The 24,339-nt window shown below is 44.9% G+C and overlaps 1 protein-coding gene across 3 annotated transcripts in view; it reads left to right on the top strand.

Moving 5' to 3' along the window:
- Nucleotides 1-24,339, top strand: part of LIMK1 (LIM domain kinase 1) — a 147,859-nt gene that overhangs the window by 90,941 nt on the left and 32,579 nt on the right. For all 3 annotated transcript variants that reach the window (XM_050169397.3, XM_055065653.2, XM_055065652.2), the window contains one exon: nucleotides 18,336-18,593. In XM_050169397.3, coding sequence (XP_050025354.1) covers nucleotides 18,336-18,593 — 258 coding nt within the window. The remainder of the gene's footprint in view (nucleotides 1-18,335; nucleotides 18,594-24,339) is intronic.

Below are 24,339 nucleotides of genomic sequence, written 5' to 3'. Positions count from 1 at the left end.
ATGCATAGTATGCATTATACTCAGCTTTGTCTAATTGGCAATGGAAGAATTGTGCGACATCGCTACTCCAATTATCGCATAATTCGTTAAATGGGAGCTGGTCAGAGGACGTATATGCACTATAAGGATAGCTTTGTAATTTATTTACTTAAGTATCCACAAAGCCAATTTAGCATTGCAGTGGGGAGCAGAGAAATCCAAAGTACAAGTACAAATTAACAACTACAGTAGCACGTAAAAACACAACATGATAAAGCACGAAATCTAAGTGCAGAGAATAGCACATACAAAGAAGAGTTTGGGTGCGAGCTAGTTGGTACGGATCATTCATATTTAAAACAGCGCTAAAAAACACGGACAAGGGAGGACACAGGACGAGCGCTGACTGCCGACAACACCTTTATTGGAGCCTGCGCAAATATATACAATTTGCAACAGGCATAAAGAGAGTGAAAGAAGCAGAGGGGAAGGCGAGTCATCGTCGGTCAACTACTGCTGCGCATGCGTCAGTGACATCAAACAATATAAAAGAAACCATAACATGGTGGACACAGGCCAAACTGCTCAACTTCTAAGGAACTTAAGTTCTTTATCACAAAGTGCAATAGAAGGGGAACTAACACAGGTGGCTCCGAACTGACACATTGAAAATGCCTCAAAGATTTCTCTGGCCATCTGATTGCTGTACCTTTTCAACACACGTGTGTGGTCAAAAAGTGGAGTACAGCCACACTTGGCACAATCAACAGCCAGATTACTGCCAGTCTTAATCTTGACACAGTGAGCATGCTGACGCAAACGTTCATTGATACAGTGTCCTGTTTGCCCTATGTAAGTGCAGCCGCAAGAGGTGAAAATGGAATACACTACATTGGTACTGCAATGTACAGGCTTGGCGACATGTTGCTTATTGCACGGTCCAGGTGTTCGGAGCCGGTCAGTATTGCATGGTCAGTTCGGAGCCACCTGTGTTAGTTCCCCTTCTATTGCACTTTGTGATAAAGAACTTATGTTCCTAGAAGTTAAGCAGTTTGGCCTGTGTCCACCATGTTATGGTTTCTTTTATATTGTTTAATGTCATTGACGCATGCGCAGCAGTAGTTGACCGACGATGACTCGCCTTCCCCTCTGCTTCTTTCACTCTCTTTATGCCTGTTGCAAATTGTATATATTTGCGCAGGCTCCAATAAAGGTGTTGTTGGCAGTCAGCGCTCATCCTGTGTCCTACCTTGCCCGTGTTTCTTGGCGCTGTTTTAAATATGAAAGCACTTACAAACTAGCAGGACTAATAAAAATAAAAGGACTTGACTGATGTACAGATAAAAAAAGAAACCTTGGAAATAGTCATCACATACATACCACAAGACCTACAATAAAATTCACATAGGAATCTTCAACTGGGCGCACAAGCTTTCTAAACACAATACAGTGAAACCTCGTTAAACCGTAGTTGGCCGGAGCTCGGAAAAAGTACATACTAAACGGTAGTACTGTTTAACCGAAATAGCATGAGATCGCCCACTTACCTGTAGAAAACGGAACTCAGAGAGAGTGCGATGAAAGGGGAAAAAACATGCAGTATTTATTCACTTCGCGCGACATAAGTGTTATTTTCGTTTGATGCCGCGGCGGTCTAGCACGACGACAGCAGCCTCAAACTTACTCAAGCTGCGTGCCAGCTTCTCAGCCAGCCCCCCTCCTCTCGGCAAACACTCGCACGGCAGATTCCTCGTTGGCGTTACGTATTCTCCGTGCATGCGCGCACTAGTGCTGCATAAGTTCCGGGGCGCCTTTTTCATTGCCGGGTGCCGGAGTTCGGAAAACTTTTCGTTTGGAATAGTTACGTTATCGCGCCCCTGTTCTCGTTGCGATGATTGCATTCACGAGGCTGACGTAACGCGCAGCTTCTGCCACTGTCGGGCCTGAATCGCCCGTGCTGTCGCTTTCCGTATCGTCCTCATCACTGTCGCTAGTCGACACTTCGGCAACAACAGAGGCAACGATGGCGAAAAGTCGAACCTCGTAGCCGACATCTCTTTGCGGTCGCAGCAGCGCTGCCGAGCAACTTCGCATTCCAAATGCCACACACTGTAGTCAACAGCAGATCCATGTCGCGGGCCAGCGCCGACTTCTTCATGTCACTTTCGATAGCACGGACGATGTCTAATTTTTCTTCTATGCTGAGCATCCGGCGTCTTTTTTATCCGAGCTTCGGCATGACGCGAGTCCTCGCTTGCACGACGCCATGACGCTGTCTCGCTCTCTGGAACGGCGTCGAAATGATGTTGATGTTGATGCGGCTTCACGTGCAAACGCACAGGGCGCTTGGAGGCCGTTGTACCGATCTCTGAGGCTTGTTGTTCTGCCGGACCGCCCGGTGGAGACGACGCACCACCGTGTTTGCGCGACGAAAAGTGGAAACGCTACGTTTTAACCGATGCGTACGCAATAAGCTAGTACGGTTTATGCGGATACTAAATACATTATGTTCAATGGCCGCTGAGTCGGGGAATTGACTTTACTACTTTTAAACCGAAACTACTGTTTAAGCGGGTACGGTTTAACGAGGTTTTACTGTATATATAGAAAATGGGACCCTAAAGACCACGCTCTATAGGCAACCTTTCGATAAACAACGGTACCTAGAATATACAAGCCACCATCCAAACATTGCAAACAAGGCATCTTTAAAGGTCAAGCCACACGACTACGTCGCATTTGCATTGAAAACCATGACTACAAAGATAGACTTCTTCACCTTAAAGAAACCCTATCAAACAGGAACCACCCTAACACTGCCCTTCACAAAGCCTACACTGATGCAACCAAACTTGATTGAGCTGAGGTTCTAAAACCCCACCCTAAAATCACAAAAACAATAACGCCTCTTCTTACAACTAAATTCTCAAAGGCACTCCCAAACGTGAATCGGCATCCTCAGTAACTACTACCCAATTCTCACCAGCAACCAGAAACTTAATACAGTCGAACCCGACTATATCAAACCCGTTTACATTGAATTATCTTCTATATTGAACAATTTCGGAACACGGTATAGTTACAATGAGTATATATGTAAGAAAACTACATTTACATCGAATAAAATTAGCAGCGTCTCCCGATATATCGAACGTGAAGTAGTGCAAAAGTGCCTCCAGAAGTTGGCTTTCCTTGGCAGTGGCAGAGAAACCTGCCAACACATCCCAAAAGGGGTGTAGCCTGGTGGCGCGGCTCCACCCACCCATTCTCCCTACCATGACTGCACCGCGTCAGGCGAGCCGTTGACATGCCCCTGCAATAAATGATCCTGGCCAGCCCGTAGCATTTGCTCAAACAGCCAATCAGAGGCTGTTGTGCCCTCGTCATGCAAGTATGAGTCTCGCTGCTTTTTTCGTTCATTGTGTTTGCGCCTTGTGGGCCTTCTCCCGTAGTGTTGCCATGATGGATAGTGCAAAGTGGCAGAATTTGCCTTTCGCCATGAAGTTCGAAATCATAAGTTGAGGCAAACTCGTTGTGAAGTGAGATGTTGCAATAGCGTACAGGATTCAGAGGAGCACTCTCAGCACCATCTTGAAGAACAAGGGGGATATTAGGGCTAAAGCAGACAAATGACCCGGTTCCTGTGGTGCCCGACGCATAGGCACAGCTGTGTATAAGACGTCGAAACAGCTGTGTACAACTGGTTCATCTGAAACTGCTTCAGATGTGCTGGCTTCCGCGTGCCCAGTGATGACTCTGAAAATTCTGATGAATGCGACAAGGCCATTGCCGGTGTTGCAGAAGTTTGTAGTGAGCTGTAAGAATTTCCGGAAGCCGTTGATGGATGAACAGTCAATGAGTTTGTGAGTGTGGATGATGGTGTCATGACCACGGGAGAGCCCGAAAACGAAGACTACATTGCCAGCGTAGTACTGAACATGAGTGAAAGTGAGCACAAATGGGAGCAATGATGATCCCTTGCCTACATCCTCCAAGGTGATTGGTGCACTCGCACTAGTCCGGCACTTCTGCACGAATGTGGAACGTTGCGGCCTCAGTTGCTTCGACTCCAGACAATGTGGAGAAATGCGTGCTGTCACAGCAGCAAAGTTGCTCAACCGGAAAAATACAGGACTATTTTATGTGAAACTAAGCTAGTTTCATCAATAAAGTGCGTTTATAGATGCTATGTGCTTTTATGACGTCCAATTCTTTAGCAGGCTTATATTGAATTATGCTCTATATTGAACTGATAGGTGTTTTTTTGTGACTTCAATATAACCGGGTTCGACTGTAAGATCTTTCCCGACCTGCCTAGAGTAGTAGCCTACAAATGCAACACTAATTTCAATGACATTCTTGTACATGCCAAACTGAGGACAAAGATGGAAGCCAACATCCAGTCCCTGTGGCCTCCCCGGGTGCTCTACATGCAGACATATTCAGTCTACTACTACAGTAAAGGAAATACAGCACCGGATTACCTTCACAGGGTAACTGAGTTTCACCTGCACATCAAGCAACGTAGTCTATTGTCTAGAATGGGACACTTGTAACAAACAATACATAGGTGAAACTGGAGAACAAATTCATACAAGGCTCAACGGCCATTGAGCAGATACAAAACACAATTTACTTAAAGCAGTAGCCAGCCGCTTCAATGAACATGACCATATATTCGGTGAAGCAAGGCTCTATATACTAAAAACAAATTTCCGTTCACCTCGCAAGAGGAAATATACAGAATCACACCTCATACACAAGTTTAAATGCCTACACCTGGTGGGGATCAATTTGGCACGTGGAAACTTAAGAATCACTAAAAGCTGTAGCGTGAACATGGAACTCTCATATCATTAACCAAGGCACAAAACACATTATGCCACCAGCTAACGTTAATTCTAAACCTCATCTATTCTTCCACTTCCAGTTCTTCCCTGCCTCTCCCCTAACAGTCGATCTATTATTCTCTTCCATGATTTTATGCATGTATCAACCGTGTAACCCCTTTTATTATGTACTCCCCACTTCTCCTGTTTTTCTGCTGTCACACTCCTATTTGCTCTTCCATATTTTTTCTTTCCTCCTGGTATTTTTATTTAATTCCCCCCCCTCTTTTTCCTTCTTTTTTTCCTTTAAAGACCCAGGCACATTCCAACGTTCCAGACACCAGGATACCTTTTACAGTGCCTCTACCACACAGGGTTGTGCCACTTGTGTATACTGCTGTGACAATGCCTACGCCGAACTACTGAGGCTAATGTTCCTTGAAAGACCAAACTGCTACTTTCCAACTACGCTATCCATTGCCCCCAGACTCCGTGTCGCCATCTTAACACCTTAAAAATTACTTGACGAATTGCTGCTACGCTACTGAAACACAAGTCATTCTTTCATCTCATGTCTTTTTGTTACTTGCACACTTACCAGCTGACTGCCTCTTCTAAAACCACAAACGCACACTGCCTACGACACCTACGAAGGCTCCCTAACCTCTTGCTCCCCTAACGTCCCAGCCTCCTATGTCTTTCTCTCTTTTTCTTTCTGCTGCCTTCCCTCTCTCGTGCTCTTGTCCCCTCATCTTAGAAACCATGCCTAGAGACATCAAACGACAACGCTCTTTTTCTTTTCAGTTTCGTGCTTTACAGCCAGCCTCCACTGACGATGACCGCACACGACGTCACTCTACTAACTTGTTAAAACCAACCTGCTGAGGATGACGAGGCCACCTTTGACTTGTTGAACACTGGCCAGCCATTCTGAGGCACTTTATCCCTGTTTATAACCTTTATAAGACGTATGTGTAGTGTTAGACACAAGGGGTTTTCTTTGATTCTCTGCACTGATCATAGAAGGCAGCATGCAAGTCAATGGGCAGCATGTAGCCAAGTGTTGAATATTGCCATATTCATGTCTCTCTCGGGCACTGCAGTGAACAGCTTTAATTTTGTGTTTTGTTGTTTGCCACCACTGTGCAAAAAACTCGAGGGTTCATTCAGTTCCCTCATGCTGTAGGAAAAAATGTTCCACGGTATTGATGGCACTGTCAGCTGTGTAATTGATAATGCTGGTTTTTGTGTCTGCTCAGCGGTGTCGTTACCTAATTAATAGCCTGCGGTTATTCTGCTATTCTTAATGCAAAGAAAGGATAAGGCATGCAGACACGGGCACAAGAGAAGAGAGGTGGACAATACGAACGCCAACTATCAACTGAAGGAAGCACTGAGGCGAAAAAAGAAAGAAGACACAAAACTCATCTGCACATGCTCTGAAATGGTAGCACCGCGTGTCAATCAGGTACGCGTGCTGGTCTATGTGAGAGGTAACTGTTAAGGCATTTGATCACTTCCTTATGTAAGGTAATCGAAGGCTGACTCGCGCATGCACTTCCACCATTATTGATATGCCATGCCTCAACCATAAGACGCGTACCTTCATTCCTGTGCCTGTACTATATTGTGCATTTATCTAACTCAGGTGTGCAGTTACAATCTTGGCAGTCTTGGCATTGTAAGAAAAGATTAGAAGACGATCCCCCAGTTAACGACCTTTTATGTTTCATTAGCCTCTGATTGATACACTGCCCCCGTTTGCCCTACGTAGAAATGGCCACAGCTAAATGGAACTTTATATACTACACCCAGACGACAGTCAGTAAAATTGTTGTTCGTGATATGCTTCACTGCACAAAGATCTGTTCTTTTTTGCCTTTCCCCTGCTCCTTTTTTCTCTGCACGGCAGTGCATATGTTACCTAGCTTATCGGGAGCAGTAAAAACAACATTAACACTATTTAGAATGACAGAAAGCTGAGCTAGTTGGTAAGGATTTATTATGCAAAAAAGGTGAGGTGTGCAGACAGGACACAAGAGTAGAGAAGGCGTTCGTGTTGTCCACTTCTCTACTCTTGTGTCCTGTCTGCATGCCTCACCTTTTTTGCACATTAACACCATATCTACTTGCAACTATTTTAAGCCTGTGCGATACTGAATGAATGTAAGGAATAGCCACTACTCTTTTCTTGCTATTACTGCTTTCTGTAATCATTTCCGTCCCCCTCGAAATGCACTTTTGTAAGTAATCAGTAAGTATCAGCAAAGCTTCAACGAAGTAAGAGGAAATCCTTCTCTAATAATTCACTGTCAAATAACGTACTGGTTCTCGGAGACGCTTTTATAAGTGATACTCATTGCAAAACCCTTGCTTTAGGTCCTAGACACTGTTTTAAGCCTAACATAAAACCTGTTGACGTTTTAAGCCTACCGTGCTGCATAATCAGGTCTGTCGCGGATTAGGAACACTCGCGCTGTATTTCAAAGTGCATTGCAAGCATTCAACAATCGAATATTCGTATTAAGACGTCTAACTCTGTCCGATCGTTGGTTAATTACCTTGTAGAGCATAAACTTAGACCAGTAATATCAGACAAAAAAGGTTTTTTTCGTAATTATGCCAGATGACATGTTTTCAGTAAAAGCGATATCAGCCATAGAAATGAATTTTCAGCCAGTAAAACTCAAGCCTTTGGCCGTTAAGCAACGTGCGGTGAAGACCTAATTTAGATAGGATTGTCTCTAATGTCAAGAAAGCAAAATCACTCACCTTAGAAATGTTTTTCTCGGCGAAGACCCATAAGCAAGAGATTCCTTTTCGTGCTATTAGTGTCAGAGAAAGAGACATGGCAGGTCTGTGTGGCTAGTTACCTACAGAGCTGCTTAGCTTCACTAGTTTTTTCAGACCCCTTTTGCTTACGTAATTCTCAGGCATTAGTTAAATTTTTCACAGAGGAAAATCCTGGTGATTGTACAGCTTTTAGTATGGATATCGAAGACTTGTATTACTCCTTGTCACATGACAGGTTGTTAAACTCCGTAAATGAGTGCATTAAGAACAAACGCAAGAATCGGCTTTTATAGACAGATGCGGTGTTTCCACGGGTGCTTTTCTAGAAATTCTTTCAGTGCAATTAAAGTTGACGCTGGTTGGGTGGAGAGATGGCATGTTTCTGCAGAAACCAGGAATTTGTATTGGTTCAAAGGTTGCCCCTATTGTTAGTGATACTTACCTGAGCTAGATTGACAGCTGCTTAGCCAAGGCCTTGGGCAATTGAGTTATTAAGGTATTTCGTTACGTTGATGATTACCTGATTTTCTGCAATAGGGACGAATTTGATTCTGCTGCTACCTCAGTAAGTGAGCAATTTAAACTTAATTGAGGAGGATTAAAGTTTGCCAAGGAATTTCCTCAGAGATGCGTAATACAGTTTCTAGACATTTCCTTGGTCTTTCAACAAAATGACGTGAGTTGTTCAGTACTCCCCTATATCTTCGAAGCCATTGTTAACTTTCAATCCAAGCATTCCAAAGTAGTAAAAAACGGAATTGCCATGTCGTGCCTTAAGTCTTCTCTCACCAGATCCTGCATGCACAAAATGAGCGCCAGTTTTAATGCGCTGGTCTGGCGCCTATTCGAAGCAGGTTATCCTAGCGTAGCAGTGGCCACTGTGGCCGAAGGCCTAAAAAGGGGATTTCGAGGGGGACGGACCTGATTACAGAAAGCAGTAATAGCAGGAAAAGAGTAGTGGCTACTCCTTACATTCATTCAGTATCGCACAGGCTTAAAAAAGTTGCAAGTAGATATGGTGTCATTGTCATTGGGTACTTACTGGTAAAATAGGCACAAGCATGCTTCTGGCCTGTTGCTCTGGTGCTCGGCCATTATGGGACCTTGACGCTTGGAAAGGGATGTTTGTCCCAAGCCAAAAGCATCCCCACCTCAATAGGTGTATTTGGGGTGCCACTTAGGAAATTGTTGCCCCTTGTGCCCCCAGGGTTTGATTGCTGATGGGCTCCTTTCCCAGAGCGATTCACCCCTGTGAAAAGCCGAGTGTCAAACTGGGGGACATCTGGCCCACTTGGTTAACCGGTGGGTAACTGACAACCATATGGCTTTGAACCCACTACCTCCCGTAGCTGAGGCAGACACTCAACGATAAGGCCGCGGCTGTGGTGTGCATATCCTGTGCTACGTGTGGTTGGGCCTTAAATTGTGCGTGCAATCCTCTACCTACTTTATTTTGCAATGGAAGTTTGCAGCAACAATAAATAAAGCTCTTTGAGGATGCACTTTTATGTGTGTTTCCTGTTTCTTAATGGCATTGCTTGGTGCATTAGGGTTATGATTTCTAAGAATTGTTTTTTTCAGAGACCAAAGTCCCCCCTCATGTTATATTTGTGGTTGTATTATTTACATGCAAATATGGTATATCATGATTGTATTAAACTGGATAGCTTTGCAATGTGCATGGCAGTTTGAAGAAGGCTGGCTCTTACTGGCTTTCTGCCTGGCAGCATCCTTCTTCCAGGTGCCCTCCATGCAGTTGTGCTTTTACCTTAAGGGTGAAAGCACAGGTTCCATTGGAGTGCAAGTTAACACTTGCACTGCGATGAAATTTGTTGAAATTTCGTATATTCAGTGGCACTATCTGTACGTCAACACATTTTTGTTTTTATATAAAGTAATTTTGTCAAGAATAATTCTGAAGGAAGCCTTGTTAATTTGAAGTCTGCTGGACTGCGAAAAATCTTCAGATTAAGCTGGTTTGCAAATTACCCAAAAAGAAGAAAAGAAGCTAAGGAAAAGAAGTGCAACACTGTGCGACAAAAGCATGTCACGTTTAGTGTCTGTGTAGCAGGACTATATGAAGTAATCATTGATGTGGGATTGCTTGGTACGGTAGTTTGCTGCACCAACTGTCACACTCTCTAGCCCAGTAATCATGCACAGCATCTCAGTCAAGACCGCTACCACTACTGTCGCTAAAGCAGGCACATGAGTGAGCTCATAATCATCTCTGCCATTGCCTAATGGCACACTGCAATCAAATTCGCCTTGCACTTATACATTATCTACATGTCTGCTTCTGTGTTCAACTAGTTGGCCTAGTCCGTACACTAGCTTAAATGCTCACATAGGTGAGATTTTTCTTGCAGTTGGGAATCGTATGCACACAACACACCAGCAGTGGAGAAAATATGACAATACATGACATGCGATGCAGATGGAAAAAACAAACAAACAGAGAAGCAAAAGTGTTACATTTATTTATGATGATGACGTTCTCACTCGTCTCTCTATAGTGGGTGGAAACACGTAAAATTGACGCACACCGCCACAGAACATAGGCACTTCACACAGCTATATGGCTTATCACACAGCTATATGGCTATATGGCTAAGGTTGTTTGCTTTACTGTATACTGAAAAGCTAACACCTGTTCGTTTACTTTCCTTGCTTTTTATCTTTGTTTACTTCGCTTTCTTTGTTTATTACTTGATTCTCGTTTTGTTCATATCTATGTAATAAAAACTATGTTTTTGCTCCGCAATTGTTATCTGTACCGCCCCCCTCACGCAATACTCCTTCTGGAGCCTGTGAGGTATATGAAATAAATAAATAAATAAATCAGTGCCCACATTGTGGAATAGAGCACTTGCTCAGTCAGTGGTGTGCGAATTGCAGCCCCTGTGATGACTCTCTCGAAGGCCACGCATTTACGTACTGTAAGCGCCAGAAGCAGTCAACGTTACTAAATAGAAGCAACTGCAGGAGCCAGAAACATTGCCGCATGTTTCCGACACCGCCTCCGAGACATATGAAGCCAGAATAGCGTAGGGGCATGTTGGTCTCAGAGGCCATAATTGGAAACTACAGATTAATCGGATAGATGTGTGCGGGCTCTGCAAGATATGCAGTATGATTCCAAATTACGGGACTGCACAAATTCTACAAATTAACTGAATTTTCAAATAACCCAAGGTCAAATTATTGAGGTTTTACTGTATTATCTCTTTAGACCATAAATAACAGGGCTTCACTCAGTGCTGCAAGAGCAAACTGAAACTTACCTTAAACGGTGATTGCATTGCTAAAGCAACTGCTTTTCTCCAGTGGTTTTCAGTGGTCACTGTAGCTCTTTTCCCTTGCGTTGGTTTTGCAGCAGACATGCAACCAATTCACGAAGAACTAAGATGGCTTATCACAGGCTCTGACATATTGCAACACTGAATGCACAGCAAAAGCTTGTTAATTTGAATTTCATGGAGTGTTCACCAAATGCGAAATAAACAAAATTCAATCTAACAAAAGTGTGGTACTTCAGAGTCATTTCCGGAGTACCACAGGGGTCCATCCTCGGTACCATTCTCTTTCTCATCTTCATAAACGACCTTCCTAATGGCATTTCATCCTATATCCGAATTTTTGCAGATGACTGCATAATTGTCGCATTACGGACCCAACCGACCATACAATGCTCCAAAAAGACTCACACTTAATAGAAACCTGGTGTTCCAATTCTTTAGTGAAATGGAACATCTCCAAATGTAAAGTTATGCAGGTATCCCGCAAACACTCTAACAAGGATCACACATACTTTTTAAACTCGACAGCCCTATCCACTGTTGAATCATATCGTTATCTCGGTATCACTACTAAGAGCAAGTTGACCTGGGCCAACCATATCACAAAATTGGCTACCGACGCCACTAAATCACTTTGTTATGTTCCCTTGTGCTGTGCCCCTCATCCACAAGAAAACTAGCCTATGAAACTTTCATTCAAAGCAAACACAAATATGCCCCAACTATTTGGAGCCCGCACAAAGCTTACTTAACATATTAGAATCAATACAAAATCGCACCGCTAAATTAATCAATTCTAGGTACAGCTGTGAAGAAAGTGTTAGTGCGATTAAATCATCCCTAGGACTCGAACCACTGGTGTTCCATCGGAAAATTGCAAAGCTGTGCCGTTTCCACCGACTATATTATAACTTCCCTTAACTACATGGAAAGCTTCTAATCTTGGCAACCCGTACATCTTGTCACCTTTTTAACTCTTGCAGCATCCAGCGCTTGCATGGTTCAATATTTTCCTTTAAGAAGCCATTTTTGCCTAGCGCCATCATAGAGTGGAACAATCTACCAGATAGAGTTGTCAACGAACGTAACCCCATTATCTTCAAACAGCTGCTTACTGATCACCCTAAACCGTAACCTTATATTGACTTTACTGTGTTTTCGTTCTTTTGTGATTGCTGTTTTACATTGTGACTGTTCTGCTGATTTGCTTTTGCATTGTATTTAGTGTGCCTCTTGGTCTTTTTCTTTTCTGTTCTCACACGAATCCACAGGCTGGGTTTTGTAGGAAATTGTAACCGTATCTTTGTTTCTATTCTTATCTTCTGTAACCCCCCTCCCTTATATAGTAACGAGAGGGGTCCTTAAGAGAAAATAAATTATTATTATTATTATTATTATTATTATTATTATTATTATTATGAACACATTGCTGTATTCAATTAAAGGAGTGGGAGCACCTCTGAAAGCACCACCTTTTATTTATGTAAGAAATTTGTGATCATTTTCGGTTTTCTTTCTTTGAAAGCGATTGCTATAAGCTTATCTTCAAGAGCTCGAATGTGTCGGAAAGCGCTTTCCTCATCTTCTTCAAAATTGAAGAACAACCGTGTGCAATTCAGTCCTTCTGTCACCTGCGATAACAAAAGTCACCCCGGTGCTTGCTCTTCTGCATTATCTTCCACTACATGGTAATCACTGACTACTTGGGTGATAATGTCATTGTCTGTGATGGTACCGCAGACCATAGTGTAGCTGTCGACACTTACATAGTCTACAAAGTCCGTCTTGCCCAACACCTCATGTGTAGGCCTCAGATATGCTAACAATGTGTTAGTGTGTGGATAAAGATACCATCCGCGCCTCCCACTGGCCTACTCGCATTATCAGCAAGACTTTGTTCTGGATGTGTTCAAATAAACACATAGCGCGTATTCTCGCTCATAATGCAAGCGTGCCAGTAGAAGGCACAAATGGTACCTCTTGTCACGCACTCTCACATTGTTGTTACCAGATCTGAGCTCTGAACAGGAACACGATCGTTGTCGACAGGTCCACTAGCTCCAGTGCTTTCCACGTGACGAAGACATGGCGGCACGTGCAACCACAACAGACATAATGGGGCACTGACACTACAAAGATGATGAAAAACAGTGCAGCTTATTGCAGCTGCTCAACCTTTGCAACTGGCGAGTTTCTCGACGCATCGCCTCGCTGGCCACATGGCCCAGTGTCGATGTCAGTGCAACTAACCTGAAAAACAAACGTGAGAGCATGGCTGCCATGACATGTTTCTGGCTCCTTTAGTCTTTTCTGGAGCATGCAGTCCATAAAAGCATAGCCCCTAAGATCCAAGGGGGCTGTTGCTGAGGCATGGATCGATGATTACAATGGTGATAAGCACATCATGCCACTTGTTGTTTAGCTGGGAAAGTGACTGCCAGTGCGAGCCAGGAGCCTACCTCGGTGGCGCACAGTTAGAATTATCCACGACAGATCCAATTTGCATGTGAAATTACAAGCTTTTTAATACGTGGAATTGTGTGGAGCTTGGCTGGACTGTGCCAGTTAGTTTCAAATTAATGATGGGTGAATTAACAGGCTTTTACTGTATTAGTTTCTTGTGTATGTTGCTGTTCATAGTTAGCAGGCTTAGCTCTCCTGTAACAAGCAGTGCTTTGCAAGATGAAGCTGACAAGCTGTGGCACCCTTATTTCTGTAGGCCAGTTCTCTGCAGTGAATGTCTCAAAACGTTTGTGTCTTCATGAAAGGAAATGGGATCCATTAACAACAAAGCAAAGGAGGGTGCTGGTAGCTCTATGACATCAACAATGGAGGTGTTCCAGTGATTTTACTGTTCACTTTGCTGACAATGTTGAACTAAGAATTCTTTGCTTTCCTGTCATAGTTTTCTGTACTGAAATAATTATGTGTGTGTCTCTCGTGCTATGATCTCACATGAAGTTGGCAGTATGTTTTGAAAGAATTCGTTCTTGCATGAAATTAAAAAATGTTGCAGATAACTGTTATTTTCTGTTTTTGTTACCACCAATCCTTTTCCTTTATAGCTGTAAGTCCATCGTTTTTTGTAGTTGCTGCTCCTATATATGGTACAATCAGATAATGTGTGCATCAAAGCATTTATGCCGTTTGCACAGTCAGTCTGAGTGTCCCTCTTCAATACTTTATCAAATTCCATCTTCTTAATTCCTGTTTGTGTAATTAATTCTGCCTCTTGCTGTACAATTGTTTTTAGCAATGTTATTTTCTGTGGCGTGCAAAAAAAAAAAAGATATGGGAGTAGTCGGTGAGGCTTGCACCTTTACACTAGAAAATACATTGTCATTGTTGCACAAGATATGGTCTAGGGTCATACCAGAAAGCAGACACTTCACTGGCACTTGGAAAGGGGCACTTTGAAGTGCACATAGAAAGCTAGCTTTTAACTTTATTTCCACTGTACCAAAAAGTGCGAAGGCTGTGTGCTTGGCCCAGTGTGATAATGTCGAGGCCGTGTGACACGGCCCAGGCAGTGCATTAGCACTGACAACCTGCACTGTGCCAGCAATGTCACTGTACACCCACACTTGGAGCTGGAGAATTAGATTAAATGTTGCATTATGACCTCATGCCAACAAAGTCACAATGCCCATTAGAACTGAAAACTGGGCAAGGTACGGCTGTACATATGTCCTCTCTTTTTTGCATTCTGCCTTCATTTGTGTAGTGCTTTCTTACAACCATGATTGACTTCCACCCTCCCAATTTGCTTTACTGTAGAAAGGTTACCATATTTACTTGCATAATGAGCCAGGGTGTCTAGCGACCTGGAAAACCTGGAATAGGTAGCCGGGGAATTTTTCACTTTAGTGAGTAAGGTCATAGAAAATGACAGATTAAAGTACAAAGTTGCAAATTTGTGTAAATTGGTTCCCCACAAAGTTATTAGGCTCTTTGCAGCACTGTATGTCAGCTTACGTGCACAGGAATATTGTTTTCAGTCTCCATAATAAAGGAATTCATTCATAAATTATGTGCAGCACTGGCTTGTGGCTCAACGCAGATTTGCTTAGCCTGTGCATGCTTTTGAAAGACAGTGCAAGCTTCTACTGCAGTATGGCTGTATATATGCAGGGCTTGCCGTACATAAAGCATCTTGTACGCTTGTCGCAGAGCAGTATTTTTTTTTTCTTTTCACATGAGTTGATGCTGCATAGTGGCTGCATTGTAGCCAATAGAAATGCATCTTTATTACAGAATATATTAATTAGTGTAACTAATCTACTGGCTTGTGCTGTCACACACGGGGCAACTATACCTACAGACACCGTGAATGAAGGATGGGGCTGAACATATTGCAGATCTAAAGCGCAGAGCTGCCATGACTGCTGCACTAATGCATTCATCATCATCACCATCATCATCATCATCATCATCACCAGCCTGGTTACGCCCACTGCAGGGCAAAGGTCTCTCCCATACTTCTCCAACTACCCTGGTCATGTACTAATTGTGGCCATGTCGTCCCTGCAAACTTCTTAATCTCATCCGCCCATCTAACTTTCTGCCGCCCCCTGCTATGCTTCCCTTCCTTTGGAATCCAGTCCGTAACCCCTGGCCATCGGTTCTCTTCCCTCCTCATTACATGTCCTGCCCATGCCCATTTATTTTTCTTGATTTCAACTAAGATGTCATTAACTTGTGTTTGTTCCCTCACCCAATCTGCTCTTTTCTTATCCCTTAACGTTACACTCATCATTCTTCTTTCCATAGCTCATTGCGTCGTCCTCAATTTAAGTAGAACCCTTTTCGTAAGCCTCCAGGTCAAAACTTTTAAACACTATTAAAACTCCGTGTTATTAAAATGTCTTCGTTGGCCACTATTGGGCAGTATTGGATCTGGAGGACAATCCCACCGCTGTCCACCAGTTATTGGATCTTGCTGTTGAGTGCGGGAGTTGGCCGACATTGAGGAGGATTTTGAAATGAAAACTGGAGGTTTATTTACATTATTTACCGTAAGAATACAAAGAAATTAACAGTAATAAAGTCATTGATGGCCGGCAGCAAGTTGGACGCTGCGGCCCGTGTCAAGAAGCTTGAAAGAAATGAATGAATGAAGGAATGCTTCTCTCTGCTCCCTGTCTCTGGCTTTTAACCCCTTCGGTGTCTCGGGGTCATGTCATTTTTGGCTAATCGTCGAGCCCGCTTAAGTGTCGTCATTTTCGGCCAATGGTAGGCGCCCGTGCAAGTGCAGTCACATTCGGGTCAGGAGGTCGCTCCAAGGGCGCCACTGTTCGAGAGATGACTTGCCACCGGTATTGCCTTCTGGTCTGCAACTGCCATCATAATCGGCAGATGGTGTGGCTCTGAGGGCTTCACGGTGACTTACAGCCGGTGTTGCCTTGGTGTTGCATCCCCGTCTGAAAGCGCTCAGCTGGAGGAGATGGGTTGTTTTCGAACGAGCTTTCAGAGCTATAAAGCAGCTTTGCTCTGGATCAGGATCAACTACCTGGAACTGTGCCAGGCTCCTGTTGCACTTTCGAGAAGAGTCAAGCAGTGGGACAATAGCTCCATGTGCGGCGCACAAGGTGGCGATTGCCAACTTGTCTGGACGTGCGACCCCTTGAGTTGGGGTCGCCCACTTGTCTGACAGGTCCGGGAACGTGTTAGATGCGCTTCTGCGCACCTTAATTGGGTGCAGCGGCGATTCGATGTGGTCTGGTGAACTTACAGGATGCCAGGAAAAGGGTCCGTATCTAAAAGCAGCTATGAGGCATAAACTAAATCTGCCACGAGGAAGTAGGTTTCTTGCATTGCTGAAAAAGGCCAATTCCCTTGAAGTAATGCTCATATACAACATAAATTTCTACTCCAAGTGGGCAGAGCTAGTTGGAAAACGCAATAGAAAGAACTATGTTGCAGTGCAGCGAAAGCTGCATGCCCAGCGCTCCTAAGCGATTTTGTCTAGAAAGAAATGCTGCCACTTCCTGACACCAGACTAAAGTGTGCATTGCAGTGAAGATGTACTGCAGTGAAATGACTAGTGGGACTGAGCAGTGACCCAACTTTAAAAATCTTATGATTGCTTAAAAAAATACTGTAACTGAACTCCTTTGAACAAGTTATCACGAGCCCTGCTGTGTAATCATCTATCACTGATATTTTTACATGGCCCAGAACATTGTGCCATATAGAGCCGAAAACACAGCAAAAGTGCCATTTTCTCAAATTCAGGGCTGTTTTTTTTCTGCTACAATGTTTGTTGCATGACAAAGCACCCTTATCTAGGTATATATGTTTAATACTGCCAATATCAGATATCACTGATATTTTTACATGGCCCAGAACATTGTGCCATATAGAGCCGAAAACACAGCAAAAGTGCCATTTTCTCAAATTCAGGGCTGTTTTTTTTCTGCTACAATGTTTGTTGCATGACAAAGCACCCTTATCTAGGTATATATGTTTAATACTGCCAATATCAGATAATAAAATGACATTGAACAAAGCAAAAGTTCTATAAATATCAGACTTGCCCAATGTTCTGCTTCATGATTCAATATATATACACAAAAACAAAATGATAGCCTACAATGGGGGGGCGTGCATCAAAGTGCAATTTCCCTGACTTACCTCCAAAATGTTTATTTACTCATGAAATTAGGAGTAATTAGAAAAAAAATATTATTGTACACCATGTCTTGCCTTGTAGAGTGAAATTTTAGTAGTGCTGAGGTAGACAAACGTTTCTTTTCCTGCCAGATATATTTTGCGAATGCATTTCATTAAGTGTAGTCCTTAACCAATACTTTTCAAAATATAAACTGGAGGTGGTTGACTTCATGGCTGATCCATTTGGCTTGAAATAACCGTTTTGCACAACCTGCCGCGGTGGCTTAGCAGTTAAGGTATTGCGCTGCTAAGCACGAGGTCGTGGGATCAAATCCCAGCCGCCGCGGCTGCATTACTGCATTATGATGGGGGCGAAATGCAAAAACGCCCATGTCCCATGCATTGGGGTCACGGTGGTCCTCTGGTGGACAAGATCCCCTGGTGGTCAAAATTAATTCGTAGTCCCCTACTAGCCGTGCCTTATAATTAAACCAAAGAGAAAGGACGTGGCAGTGCTGCATCTATGTCTGCTTCCTTGTCCTGTTTCTCACATTGTTTTTACATGATGTCGTCTACATGTTGTGGACCACTAAGTTTATTTGGTGAATAGGTTTAAGCATGAGATGCAGTGACTCTGGTAACGAGTAATGTGCATAGTCTTCCTCTTCACTGAAGGTTACTTGTCCAACTCATTTATTGGATTAAGCTAGCAACCTTGAGCTTACAGAATTGCACCTTTTATTCTCCACTAGTGCAACATGCGGGAGCACTCCTGCCACCACAACATCGGGATAAGTACATCAAGGTTGCATGTTTGCTGCAGGATCGGACAGTTGTAGTGGCGGACTTTGGGCTGGCCCGTGTCATGAGTGACCCCAGTGTGGCGGGGATTGGCCGCAGGAGCAGCAGTGGTGCCAAGCGTACCTCAGGCGGTGGTGCTGGGGCAACCAGCAAGCGCCCCGAGCGCAAGAAACGTTACACAGTAGTGGGTAACCCATATTGGATGGCACCCGAGATGATGACCGGGAAACTGTATGACGAGAAGGTGGACCTTTTCTCCTTTGGAATCGTCCTCTGTGAGGTGAGCTGCATCTTGTGCCATTCTTGTGAAATAGTGGCTTGCAGAATGATGCTTTGCAGCTTCATGCTACTGTCAGTTGGGTGACAATTTTTCCTTTTCAGAAATAGCTTATGTACCATGTTGGCAAACACCAGTACCTGAGAAAGCAATGTGCAGTCATTGGCTGACCTGCAGTAACAAAATGCACTTGAAAGTTTGTGTCATTACGTGACCTATACAGTCAACAACCACTTTTTCATACATGCCAGATAATTCAGATGCCTTGGCAGCACCGCCACGTCTCCCATGGATGCAATGTCCAAGTACGTCTGAAATTTCAGACGCGGAAACTCTTTGCCATATGGTTTTCTAGACTTTCTGTTGCGACTTCAGAACTGGAATGGCATTAATCAAAACCACCACCACTGCCATTTTTGTTATCTCATGTCAAAATGGTGCTCTTGAACACAGATCTGCTGACAGCCGTAGTCATCGCAACAATGTTAGACCTAGCTGTTTCGACGTTCACTGCCAAGATTCCTGCTGTTCGGTGCCTCGTTAGAGTGCAGCTGTTAGGTGCCCATTCCTGTGGTGAGCATTGGCATTGGGCATTGTAACCGAGTGAATGAGCACAGCGAAAGATGAGAGCCAACGCAGAGCGCAAGGAGGAAAGCGGAGGAGGAGGGTATGGCGAAAGTGTGAGGCGTAGTGCTGCGCAAGACGGTCAATGGCGACGATGGCTACAAGATGGCACCAGAGTAGCGTGCATCGTTAGGGTGCCACAATGCACTCACTTGCCTCCACTCCATTCGCTAGGATGCATGCATTGAGGCACTCTGCGTGTCATCTGTTCGCCGAATCCTGCATGGGCGGAGGTCTGCCTGCGGCGGCTGCTAGGAATCATGCCCTTGCATTAGCCACGCACTGCCTCTCGCGATCTCCCGATTAGCGAGGCAGTCGCGCCACATTTCACTCAGTTTGGAATGTGTCGCATTAGACAGACTGTCGGCGCCAGCCAACATATCGCGAAACGAAAACACACTGAAATTTCGCATTAAGGAGTATCATAACCGTCGGTAAATTTTTTTTTATTGAAAGAATTCACCGCTGTCGTCAATGGCACTGATTCTGGCATCGTCATCCTCGCGGACGGCTACGAAGCCTGGAAAGTACAGCAATGGTCAAGCATCGAATAATGCCAGTTTCCAAAAATCAGGTTCACCACAGTGGAGGGGTGTTACGCGGTCAAGCGCAGAAAGGGTGCTACTGTCTCAGGACAAAGTATGTATTCTTTGAATGCACATGTGTGCACCTGCCGTCTCTTGTCATAGTACAAGCACCAATACGCCGAATAACTGTACTGGCAGGCCTTCAGAGGTATTTCGGATATGCCTGTGGAAAATTGAGCCCGTGGGAAGTTTTACTGTTCTAAAATATTTACATGCCTTCACAGTGACCACCAGCTGCCAAAATTTTTGATACACTGCAACTTCCCTAATATTACTTTCCTCTTCTGCCTTTCCTCAAGCCTTCCCTTTTACAAGACTTACAAGACTCCCTGCCTCTTCCGCCTGCCTGCCTTACATGTCACCCTCCCTTTCTTTCTTGTCTATTTTTTTTTTGCTTTCGCCCCATGGTAGCTCATTTATTTGTTCCGTATGCTTTCCCTCCCCATTGCCACTCGAGAAGTTTTCCTCATCTGTAGACCGCGCTTGTCAGCTTCGAGTCCCTGTGAAAATTGCGTACGTCTCTTTAAATGGCAGCGGTGAGCTGTATGCAGTCATTTGCGGAACAATAACACACCGACACGTGTCACTTCTCCCTGTTCCCTGGGTCCTACCAAAGAAAAAAAAACAAGCCTAAGCAAACATTGAAGGATAACCGCGATTGTGGTGAGAGGAAGGCATTTCAAGCAATTCCACACGGGAGCAAACACACACCTTCAAAGGATAATTGGTGCCGCCGGGGATGCACAGGTTTAAAGAACACAGTGAAAAAGGTGCGCCAAGTGTTCCCAAGCCATGTGTAGCGCTACACAGGCCACATGAGGGGTTCAGGCTTTGCCTGCCTATCGATAACAAGCACACAACTCTGTCCGTATGGGTGGCATGCTTAAAAAAATAAAGAAAACAAAACCTGCAGGGTGGCATGTGCGGAAAAAAAGGAAGAAGGTGGCTTTCCTTGCCTTCAATATATAACATAGAAATAAAAACAGATAAGAGAAAAAAAATTGCTGCAGTGAAGCCGAGATCTCCCTTCCTGGTGGATTATCGAAAAAAGAAAAGGAGACTGTTCTAGTAAAATGTGGAGCCCACGGATGCGCTGTAGTTTTAACCCTTTGAGGGTCGAATTATTTTGAAAAAAACTTTCCCAGGTGGTCAAATTATTTTATTGCGGATCTTGAATGTACAAAATGTATTAAGTCGGGAATAAATAGTCAAAAATAATTAGGAGCAGTATTTTGGTGTCAGCATCACTCAGAACTGCAAAATGTTCAATAGTATTTCCGAGCATGGTACTCCTTGAAACACGGGTCTACGCACAGCGCCTTATCGCAGTCTGCACACCTAAAATGCGTGTCTGTTCTCTTGAAGCGAGGAGTTGTGTTGGCGCACACATGCCATCTCTGCGTGCGGCTGCCTTGGGCAGAGGTCTGAGGCACCCTCTCGCGTAAGCGCGTTGCCGCGGAGAGCGAGAATACCTCGCGAACGGCGCTGATAAGCAAGTGGTGATAAACAAGCTAAGAGCAGTGCCAATCAAGATAGAAATCAACTTCCGCCGCCCTTGCGAGAGCGTGCCGACAAAGAGAAAAACCACGTTTCGCGCGCCTCCGTTGCGATCACGCGGCGGAACCGAAACCGCGAAAGCGCGTTGCCACTGAGAGCGAGAATACCTCGCGAACGGCGCTGAAGCAAGCTAAGAGCAGCGCCAATCAAGATAGAAATCAACTTCTACCGCCCTGTAAGAGAGTGCCGACAAAGAAAAAAATGACGTTTCGCGCGCCTCCGTTGCGATCACTCGGCGAAACCGAAATTGCCAAAGGGGCGTTGCCGCAGTCTGAGCGACGCGCTGAAGCTAGCAATCAGCTCTGTTTATCTCCCCAAGAAGGTAGCACCAATTTCAAACGCATCTTGTAAGTGCTAAGAGGTGGCAGCACCTCCCAATGAGCGTTCATCGTCATTATGGCGCGAAATTTCAAACGGAGGGTCGGAACCGTACCCGTACGGCGAAGACCTTGCGGGACAGAAAACCGCCGCCGTACATGTACGGCAAAAACCTTCAAAGGGTTAAGTGCTATACAAGCGCCGAGCACGAGAAGTTGCCAGGGTGGATTCTCTGTGCACTCATTCTCTCTCTATACGTCAGACTTTTTCGCCAGGCAATCGGAAACGTGTCTCTTCGGAGTCGCTGGCCACTTCTGTTTGCATGCATAGGATTGTGGTAGCAAAATGAAAAGACACGGGGCAACAACCAACTAAGCGAAACTTGCGTGCAGTGTAGAACATCTAATTAATAAATTGAAACTTTCTTTTTCTACTGGATGCGATGTGGTTTGACCAAAGTTTTTCAAAAGCACAAGCAAGTATAGTTCTGTATACTAACCAAAATCTTTCAACATATGCTTGACACGAGTTCTATCCCTGGGGAATGGAAGATAGGAAAAGTGATTCCACTTCTTAAAATAGGTAGTAGGCACTCTCCACTTAACTATTGTTCCGTTTCACTCGGTAGTACCTCATGCAAACTTCTTGAACATATCTTTTCTAATCTTGCTAACTCTATCAAATCTAATTCCTTCTTCCTGCACTCGCAACATAGCTTTCGCAAAACTTATTCATGCGAAACACAGCTAATATCATTTACACATCAGTCATATGCCATTCATGATCGTTCTTCTCTTGCAGATTGTTTATTTCTAGGTTTTTTATAGTGTTTTATAAGGTGTGTCATAATCTGCTAAATTGCATAAGCTTAACCTTGATCCCCAATTGCTTACTTGGCTTGTGTGCTTCCTGTATAGTCGTTCTCACTTCGTTTCTGCTAACAGTGTTGACTCTCTCTCGAATCTGGTTTCCTCAGGTGTGAGGACGTGCGACTCTTACGCGTCCCCTGATACGTTGTTTTCCCGCATAGCCCCCATCTTCTGTAATCCGGCTTCGCCGCGGCGGCGGTTGGTGTGGTTGAAGCGCAGTACGAGACATGGCGCGAGTGTCGCGCTGCTAATGCCGCCTCACGGTGGGGTTACTTGGACGTGGAAAGGTGAAGGCGCTTGCTCTTTGGCTGCGGGTGGGCAAGCGCCGCGGATGTGTTGCGCGTGCGCTGATCCATGCTTCCGCGAGACCATCTCGTGAGGCCTCGTGCGAACGCGCCACCATTCGCGTGACCGTACGCGCGAACGACCAGGCGTTGGAATCCAGCATGGGGTGAACATATTCACTCGTTATCCGGTCGCAGTGAGTCGGACTTCCTAGATTTGTCGTGCACCCATTGGCATGTGTTGCGGATAGCAACTCAGCTAGCAGGCATTAGTCTATGAAAGGTGCAATAAATGCCCTTGTGATTGTTTGCACTACTGTGTTGTCGTTCCTTTGTCCCAAGAGCACGGGTGAGAAGCCCACATCTCTCAGTCGGTAGAGCATGAGACTCTTAAATATCAGGGTCGTGGGTTCGAGCCCCACGTTGGGCGCCAGATGTGGGCTTCTCACCCGTGCTCTTGGGACAAAGGAACGACAACACAGTAGTGCAAACAATCACAAGGGCATTTATTGCACCTTTCATAGACTAATGCCTGCTAGCCGAGTTGCTATCCGCAAAACATGCCGATGGGTGCGCGACAAATCTAGGAAGTCTGACTCACCGCGACCGGATAACGAGCAAATATGTTTGCGCGTACGGTCACGCGAACGGTGGCGCGTTCGCACGAGGCCTCACGAGACGGTCTCGCAAAAGCATGGATCGGCGCTTTGGGACTATCCCGCCACGCACAATACAAGAGAGGAGTCCACCGTAGAAAGCATGGTGTCATCAAATGCGTGGAGTGGGTCTCACCACCGCCTCATCTATCTCTGGAAACGCAGACACTCCGCCAGCTATCTGCATCGGAATACCGCACTGACCTCATCGGACTGACTCGACCGGGCCTCAGTACCTCAGTGAAACTGCCTCCGGAATGCTGCCCCATGAACCCCATACGTCATTGAAGCAATGCAGTTTTGCAAATAAAGGTTTTATTCATCCGCCATTTATGGGCTGTGTTCCAAATACTCGCCTAGATGGCAAAGTAAACGGATAAGCGGACAGCGGCTATCTTTAGTCTCGTTCCAGTTATGACGAAGGTGTCAAAGAAGGCAGCCTCGCGAAGACAGAATCGAAGTAAGAAACGATGCAGGCTACATTGCGGTCCAAACAAGATGGCAATTGAGCAGAAGGCTTGCAAACTCGATGACTGAAATGTCGTCTGCGCACAAGTAAACATAGTCACGGCGCGGAACATTCGCGGCGCTTGCCGACCCGCAGCCAAAGAGCAAGCGCCTTCTTCTTTCCGCACCCAAGTAACCCCGCCGTGAGGCGGCGTTAGCAGCGCAACACTCGCGCCATCTCTCCTACTGTGCTTCAACCACACCGACTGCCGCCGTGGCGAACCCGGATTATAGGAGACAGAAGCTATACGAGAAAGCAACGCATCAGGGGATGCATGAGAGTCGCGCATCCCCACACAGGCGTGCTGTGAGGCTCTGTCCTTCGACTGCTACTATTTTTAATCTAG

The sequence above is a fragment of the Dermacentor andersoni genome, chromosome 3 (genome assembly GCF_023375885.2).
Source record: "Dermacentor andersoni chromosome 3, qqDerAnde1_hic_scaffold, whole genome shotgun sequence".
In the NCBI taxonomy this organism is placed as follows: domain Eukaryota; kingdom Metazoa; phylum Arthropoda; class Arachnida; order Ixodida; family Ixodidae; genus Dermacentor; species Dermacentor andersoni.
The sequence above is the reverse complement of the archived record's forward strand: the minus strand, read 5'-3'. Positions and strand labels throughout refer to the sequence as shown.